General features: G+C 29.9%; 1 protein-coding gene across 1 annotated transcript in view; it reads right to left on the reverse strand.

The window, feature by feature from the left end:
* LOC106683740 (neuroligin-1) overlaps positions 1-9,406 on the reverse strand; it is a 172,717-nt gene that overhangs the window by 157,624 nt on the left and 5,687 nt on the right. Inside the window, exon 2 of the mRNA XM_067052183.1 lies at positions 3,908-4,022. Within this exon, the coding sequence (XP_066908284.1) occupies positions 3,908-4,022 (115 nt within the window). The remainder of the gene's footprint in view (positions 1-3,907; positions 4,023-9,406) is intronic.

The raw sequence follows: 9,406 nt of genomic DNA on the forward strand, positions 1-9,406 counted from the left end.
AATATATATTACGACGTTAAAAATGTTTACAATGTTACAACAAATAAATTCGATTTTTCTAAACTTTTTACCATCACAAATTTTGAACTATTGAACCGCCCAATGTCAGCTTATCGAAGATAATGAAATGCCTGGCTATGAAAAAGAATTCTTATGATGCAGATTCTCAATAATGCTGACGGATTCAAATGGTATCATTAATCTATCATGGACGCCGTGGATAGCCGAGAGTGTTGAGGCACAAATCCAGCACTCTCACATCAGAAACGATGCCAGTTCGAAACCTTTCTGACCAGGTTGATTATATGGGCTACCTGCAGCCGAGGGAGTTGAGGCGTCTACATGGTTATTGCAGCAGTGCCGGTTCGATTGACTTTTATTTCGTGGCAGTTCGACGGGATGAAAATTCTCCTACGGTGATTGTCGTTGGAATAGCGTATTGTCCTGTAAATAATCCCCCGAATGTCAACAATGGCGAGACAGGGGGTAAAAGAAAAATAAATTTCATTTCGAATGAAGGAGAGGGGTTTCAGTTCTTCGTAAGGAAGCACTGTTTCTTGAAAAATGGTTGATTTGTTCTTAATCATGTACAACCATCAGATTCTTCTCTAATTACGGGTACCCACTTTATAAAGTGGACTCTTACATTTTTACATGATATGAGTTCAGACCGGCGTGAACCAGGTTGGTTTCTATCTTTTTTATTTTTATTCGAATTACTACGAAAGAACAATGTACATCAATCATTTGAATTTTTAAAAAACTATTTGGGCAGAATAGTGCGTATTTATAGCAGCTATTTAGAATTTATTTATGTAATAAATTATTACAAATAGTATTATTTATTTTCTTATAATCATTTGTATTTTAATTTTTGTCTCTTTTGTTAAACTTTTAGAGCAAAGGGTTCTAGGTTATATTTAGCTTCGTAAAAGCACTAATTAATTAGGTTATATGAGTATTTTACAACCTTTTTCTGATGCTGTATAACTATGTGTTTAAAGCTGTTTTTTACAGCAAAAACTTTTCCTTATAAGTCAAATTATTTCATTTGTTGTATATCTCCTATTTTCTTATTCTATCTTTTTTCTTTTTGATTATTGTTTACTTTTCTATTTAATATTTATAATTTTATTTTTTATTGTTGGTAAGGGAGTAGGGGTTTATGGTATTATATTTTCAGGTTGATCATCAAATTCTAATTATGCACTTCTAGGAAGACTTCTTTCTTTTGCTCAAGTTATTTCTTCTGAAGTAAGAATAATGATAATTATATTATGCATAATTGTTTTGGTTTATAGACATAGTTTATTGGATTGTATGTATTATCAAAATTAATGTTGATTTATATTTATGTATTATTCCTTATTGTTTTGATGATTATTTTCTTTTTTGGCTGAAACAAGTCGTTCACCTTTTAATTTTTTGAGGGTGAAAGAGAGCTTGTTATTGGATTTAAACATAAATATAGAAGAGGGGATTTTATTTTTAGTTCTTTGTCAGAATATATAAATACTATTTTTATGAGTTTATTAACAGTTATTTTATTTTCGGGTTGTTATCTTTGATCTTCATTTTTTTATAAGATAATATTAATTGTTTTTTGATTCATTTGAGGTCGTGGATTTCAGAAGGACTCCTGAACCCTCGTGGTTGACTCATCACCATAGTAACAGAATAAATAACTAGGAGTAATAGGTGGATTGGAATCTGGACCTTTGCGATAGTAGTATAACGCCTTTCTTACTGAGATATCCTTCTCCCCAAAGGAAACAATAAAATAAATCTAATTGAATATGAATATAATATAATATAATGGTAATATAACAATCCATACTTGTTCCCATATGGGGACTAACGAATGTTAGTAATTGAAAAAGTATTAATTATTATATTTTTTTTTCTAAATACTTAAATATTAAAATATAGGTTTATTAAAAGTTGGCTAATTGGTGTGAGGGTATCGTTCGTAGATATCCATATACCCACCACAGTAACGAGATAGTACCATAATAGATTCTAATGAGCACTTCAAACGTAAAACTGACATAACCCTCGTACAGTAAAGATATAGCAGGAGTGGTTAAATCTGAACTGACGGGGAACACTGGAGTAGCTAGGGCCCTCAAAGCACTACAGCGCTCTTTGGTCGAGAGCTTAGTCCACTCGAGGCTGGGGGAGGGGAAGAATTTTTTTTTTGAGTGGGTGAGCACTAGTGTCGAGAGGCTAATTTCTCAACATGTGTAATCTTCCTTCTCTTCAGGCCCAACCATAAGCTTCTCCTGATCCAGATTAGACAGCAATGCGATGCAGGATTTGGGGATAAGGCCAGCGTCTCTAGAAAGAAATACCTTAACAAGAGTATTTGAGAGAAGAAATAATCCATGGAATAGTTCTTTAAAATCGTATTTTATTTTCAAAGATATCGAATTGGAATGAAAAAAAAAACGGGATTTTGATGAATATAATGGAAAACATTTTAGTCCCCACTATGTATGCGGTTCCTCAACTTTTTAAGTTCCAAAGACATTAAATTAATAATTTTTATTTTCTTAATTATTAGATACATATTAGAAATAACAGATTCCTAAAAATAAAAAAATTGTAGAATTATGGTTATAGAGTGAAAATCGTTTATTGGTGCCTCCCTTAATTATCGACTTATATTTTAATTAATAAATTATATTTACATAGTGTATTATGCGAAACGGGATAGCTCAGTGAGTAGTTCAATTCCAGTAGATATTTATTTTTACTGTTAAATCTGTCCTGGATCAACTCAAGGTTTGGGAGATCCTCTTAGGCCTCTAAAACAGGTAATTGGGAGAAAAATCTGGTGGTTGATTTCTGACCAAAATACCATCTTGTAAAATATTTTATTTATTCATGGGTTTTGGTTGAACAGGTATATTTATTAATCTTTCACTGAAAGAGTATTTCATGCTGTTTTTACTTAAATACTACTGTATGACACACACATTTCCTGCCAAATATCATGATGAAATCTTATTTTCGAGAAGAAATATTTTGAAATAAGTCAGTACATGTAAAAGGCACGCTTAAGAGGCTTTGCACAGCACTAACTTATAGAAATAAAAAATAAATTAATAATATTTATAAAGGATTGTAAAAATAAAACTTATGGCATAATGGTTATTAAACTTCTAAAAATAATATAATATACTAAAAATTTTATTATTTATGATCATGAGTTCCCTCTTGAGGTAGAAAATATTAGTTCTAGAATAGTAATAATTATAATAGAACAGCTATTTAAGTCAATGTATAGCAGGACAATTCGTATATTGTAATGGGAGATTATAATATAAAGCTGACTCAATCTGAACGACACTGTCAGGACTGATAAACTTCTCTATGCTCAAATCACCTATTACAATATACGAATTGTCCTGCTATAAATTACCAGCGTCCCCCTTCTAATACTTCTATTGAAATCTATTTATTTAGATTTAATAGAACTTGAAACATTGCAGATCCTATCAGTATAGTAATAGAATTTACTGTGCCAAGTTTCATATAAATCTGAATGGATAGGTCCCAAATTAATATATTTATTTATTAATATTCTACTCATTTTTAAAAATATTTTTCATGTTTAATTAATATGATAGGCTTCACACATTTGAGTTATGAAGTCATCTAAAATAAAATATTTTATCTACACCTATAACTATTTCCTCAATTGGTTTTCGATACTTAATTGAATATTTTCATGAAATAATAGTATATAGATTTATAAAACATAAATTGAATAATATGCTATGTAAATTATTGTGCATTGATATCAACATTATCAGATATTAATTACTAATAAGCTGAAATTAATTAATTATAAGCTAGCCTGTATTACACTAATAATATCAATACCAAGATTATGGAGACTAACCTGAACTGGGAGCGTAGATGTTCAGGTTGAGGCAATCTTCGCTCTGGCGGTTGAGGAACGGGTCCAAGCGTCTTAGCGAAGAAGAGTTACGTTCGTAATTCACTTTCGGGATCGCCTACAAAAATATAAATACCTATTTCAAACTTAATACAACAAGAAACAAAAAAAAAAAAAAAAATGAATAAATAATAAACCTATGAAAATGTACATTTCTAAAACGAAAATTGCAAAAAAGAAATAAAAGATAGATAACAGTTAAGAAATAAATAAAATAAACAAAGGCATGAAATCTTAAAAAGATCTTTTTTATTTACAATATTACATTTAACATATTTCTATGTAATATGAGAAATATTACAGACTGGCAGACAAGAAACCATTTAGTAAACTAGTATGTAATAGATTTACCCCCCTCCCCCCAAAATGTTCTGTAAATGCTTTAAGCTACTATAAATATTTATCCTGAATGAGCTGTAGTTGTAATTTAAAAGGTAATTAAATTCCCTGCAAAATGATGAGTAGATACACCAAATACTTTATTCTATTTTATTACATTAAATTGTTATGAACAATTAATTAAAAAATAAACCATTGTTTAATAATTATCTGTTCTTTATTAATAATATACCAAGTTATAAAACATATCAGATCCAGAATATAAGGGACTATACTCGAACAATATAATTTTTTTAAAAATGAACTTTAGATACAGGTTATGTTTTGCATAGAAATCTCTTTAAGTTTTTTCTCTATCACTAGTACATCACTCATTCACTCTATTAGTTTGATCTAATACTGACTGGCTGAGTATGCATTAATAGGGTATCATTTAAATTATGCCTTATTAGACATGTTTTCAAATGACTTCCTTCGGTGAAAATAATCATAATAAATAATAATTGGAAAATACACCTTAACATTCAAGTTAAAAGAAAATACCGTAAAGACGAACTCTTGAGGAAAATAATATACCCAAATTTATTAATATGTTTAGCATATTTTCGCACATTAAAAATAGTCAATATGTCATTATATATTTTATACTATTGTTTAATGAGATTATCGACATGCATTAAAATCAATCATGACTCGGCTCTGCTGTTACTAGAAAATTTAGTGATTTAGATTTATATTCATTGGTTCTGGTCGTGCTAAAAAATAATCTAGAGTGAAAATGTAATAATTATAGAAATCGTGCATACGATTTTTTTTCTGGCACGGTATGTTTATATAGATTCATTGATAGAAGTGAAATTTATTTTTTATTACAAATAATTAGTTTCACGTGACTGTAATTTAAATCGTTAGTATTTTTTTTTATTGAATGTAGATGAACATTCTCATCCTTTAGGCAAACCTTTCCTTAAATCTTGACTTACTATTGACTCACTTTAATATAAAATCTGAGTGCCTATTCTTTAAGTAAGTAACTTCTTCCGTCTTCTAGAGACTTGAGATTTCTAGATTTAATTGGCTCAATATTTGGTACTCAACTTATTTTACCTCTTCACAAAGAATATGGTTTCCTGCATGCGTTTCTTCTATGGTCTATCATGCGAAAATGTTTGTTCACATTTTATCAATTATATACAATATAACTATTGTTTATATAAATAAATTATTTAAAATATTTGTATTAAATCTTATTTATTAATCATGTAAAATGATGATGTTTGATTCGTCAATTCTTTTAGTGTAATCGTGAGTGTTTATTTTTCTCTCACATTAGTTTTGTTGTTTATGTCAGTTGAATTTATCATGTAATTTAATTATTTATCTTATGACCAGTGATTATGAATAGACACTTAATCTCTGAACTTTTGCGAAAAGGTTTACATTTTGATTGCGTTGTAATTTTTCGGAATCTTCTTAAAGCCTAATTTGAACGTTTTTTTTTTTCAGTTTTGGTCTTGTTATTTTTAAGTTTGAAATTACTACTTGGAAATCCTGTCCAATAAGCATTTACCCGAAAATAATTTTCTAATAATCACCTTAAGATTAAGATTTCTTAACAAATATTGAGTGTTTTGTGAAATAAAAATCGACTTAACGTTGAAACATTTTACAACAGAACTAGAAGCTAAGCCATGGCAAATATCCTCGTGTTATAACGAATTTGTTCAAAAAGTTTAGCTCGTTTTGGTGGGCGGCTAAATGAGGGTTGCCATTTAATATTTAATTCTGTAGGGGCAGTTACTCATTGCTGAAACCTCCCCTCTCCAGCGCCGAATGTTTCTCTTTCCTATAAAATATTCATGACCCTCATAATCCCGGAACTTTTTTGATTTACAGTTCTTCTGCTCTTGATTGCCAGGTCGTTTGCAGAGGCTATTCAGTTCCAGAACTCGGTTTTTTCTCCTTTTTTGGACGGAAGAAATCGGAGATGTTTGGATAAGGTCAAAGTTAAAAGAATGTAAATGTATCAGCGTTTGATTCATCCTGAAAGTTGATAGGGAAATAACAGCATCACAAACTTCATATAGTTATATGATATATAGCATATAATTATAGTATTTTGAATCAACCAGATATTATTATCTATACGAGTATCAAAAAATGAGAAATACAAAGAAAAAAGAAATCACCAAGGAACCTGTTCCGTTTTCTTAGACAACGGAACAAAAATCTTAGAGATACAATATTCAATCAAATGCAATATTTTTGTGATGACTACATCATCACCTTACGCAATGTTTTTGGTCATATTATTATAAATAATTTCGGCCTTTGCTTCGGTTGCCCTTACAACCTTCTCGAGTATCATATTAAATAGTACTGGAACCGTTATCATTCTACCATGCAAAAATAAGAAAAATATTCAAGCAGTTTAGAACACGCAATCTGATAAGTGATTTATTATTGACCCTTTGTCGTTACATTTCCTACTAGAAATAAAAGTATTAAACAAATTTTGTTTTTAATATATTCTTTAAGTGATGACTATAAAAAATTTTAAATAACAGACCACTCATACAATATTTCACCAATGAACGAATATGCACTTCTAGGCACAGATCTCAACCTTAACCAAATGAAGATTAATCTCAAAAAATGTATTGAGGCAATTTATTCTCTAATTTTATGACCAGCAAAAGTAGCACATCACGAAAATAATGTATAAAATAAATTTTGATCGGTAACACATATTGGAAATTCAAAAATCTTATCCTTTTTAAAAGCGATAATATACGCTCAAACTTGTTTGATTCTTGTTAAGACAACACCATCAGCTTACGCAAGGCTTTGGATGAACCACATGAAGGAACATACCTTTTCAATTTATTGTGTACCCAACTAAATTTTTTTGTGTACATGGTGTTCAATAATCAGCTCCAGAACCCACAGGACAATTTTCGGGTCCTTGGAGTTAATAGCCACGCGCTTTACTCCGTGGCAATTATATTTAAATAATACCACTAATAAATAAATAAAGATCAATCTCTTATATTATTTATTCTTCATAATTTTCTTTACTAGTTAAATTGTATATGATTTTGTCTTTGTAATGGTTCTAAAGTAAATTAAAATTATGGTTCTTATTTAATTAAACACCCGTTCCTAAATATGGAAAGTTCTATCTAACATAAAACTTTTTTGTTGGAGATTTACCGGCAAGCCTTTTGGTTGAGGGCTCCAGCGTGTCTGGTTTGAAGAGGTTTGGGTTTGATTACCGCTTGAGTCAGTCAATATCTATTTCATGGCGGTCATGAGATGTGTATCTTTACATTGTAACTGTTGATGGTTGTGGGATGACAACCTCTAGGTAACTATCAAGTTATAGTCAAAAGACCCACTTGTATACTTATTTGTTACCACCAGAACAAGTACCTGGTCCAAAAATCACATATAAATTTAAATAATATTAATATATGTTTTTAAAGTAAAATAAATATCACAGGATGCTTACTGAACATGCATTAAATTAGACCAAGATTTTTTTTTAAATGAAAAAAAAAACAAACAGCAAGTAATTGAAGTATAAAATTAGCTTCGAATTAGAAAACACATTCATTTCTAAAAACACCTTTTACTTCATGTGGTACAGTACAGAGAGGTTTTGTATGAATACATTTTTGACAAGATATTTATTCGAACGAAACGATAGTGGCTGATGTCTGGGTTATAAAGCTTGAGGGGGAAAAATATATCTAAAAGGTTTGTTTGTTTTTTTCGTCTACCTTCTAAATATAACTTCGGTACAGGAGGACAAATATAAATCTGCCAACCTTCCATTTTGTGAATGTCAACTTTGAAATATTGCTTCGAACCCTACCATCGTTTCAATGGTAAATTTGTTTGTATTTTTATGGTCAGATTATAAATAAAAGCCTTTATTTTCCCTTTTATCGTCCGTAATAAAAAGTGAAAGTAATAAATAAGGTTTTTATTATATTTAGGACAGATAATCTTTTAATCTAGTAGCCGTATAAAAACTTTTCCTCTGGGCTTTTACCTTAATTAGTATTAAGTTAAGGTAATTTAGATAAAATTAATTATTATGTAATTTAATTAGTAATATAAATAAATTAAAAAGGTTTCAGATAAAAATCAAGCTTCCTCAACCATAACTACTTAACTCTATAAAGTATACATTTTTACTTTATTTTATTTATTTAAAACCTTTACCTCCACAACGCACGGAGGGTCTTATAGTAATTTGTAAGGAAATATTAGAACCACGTAATAATACCACTGGCTGTCCAGGAGATGTTTTTAGTCAGAAATGATTAACAACCGCCAGGTTTTTCCCTAATTTAATGGTACCCACTTTTGAGAGACGGGGCTTACCCCAGAGAGGTCTCTCCAATGGGCCCATGTCAGTGTAAAATAATGAATAATTATATGATTATATGTGTTTGGACTTTCTTTTTTCTAACAACCGAGGTTAGGGAAGTTTGTATTCATGGAGGAAATAAAAAAAAGATTATGTGGTCAGTATTGTAAATTTTAACTCGCATTTTACGTTTTAGACATCAAAGTATAAATTTCGTTTCACGTCTGCCTGTCCTTAAATTTAGTTCCGCATAATCGATCCATATAATCCGATTTTTATGAAATTTTTAAAAATCGTGATATTAAATATCTAGTTGGTCCCGTACTGATGTTATCAGATTCCAATACTCTACTTTTATGTACGTATTTGTTTCGGCTCACCTCTATTTCAAAAACGGCTCATCCAAGCTGGAAGAAAGTTAGTAAAATAGTCTTGTATGAATTCCATAAAAATCTCTCCAGCATTCGCAAAACTATTTTTTTGAAGCACATGTGTTGAACATCTCGTTGATTTTCCGCTCGAATAACAAATCAAATTAATTAAAAAATACTGTACTGTAATGAGAAAAATCATAGTGTAGTAAATAATAGAACTCATTGCTGTTAAAGTGATTAATTTGTAAATGTGTCTTACGTCTGGCTTTACTATATGGCGTTGTTGCCAAAGCTATTGTCAAAAGGTTACAATAATTGCTTTTACAATAATAATTTAAAAGAAGCATATAT

The sequence above is a fragment of the Halyomorpha halys genome, unplaced genomic scaffold (genome assembly GCF_000696795.3).
Source record: "Halyomorpha halys isolate HHAL.00 unplaced genomic scaffold, Hhal_1.1 Scaffold510.1, whole genome shotgun sequence".
In the NCBI taxonomy this organism is placed as follows: domain Eukaryota; kingdom Metazoa; phylum Arthropoda; class Insecta; order Hemiptera; family Pentatomidae; genus Halyomorpha; species Halyomorpha halys.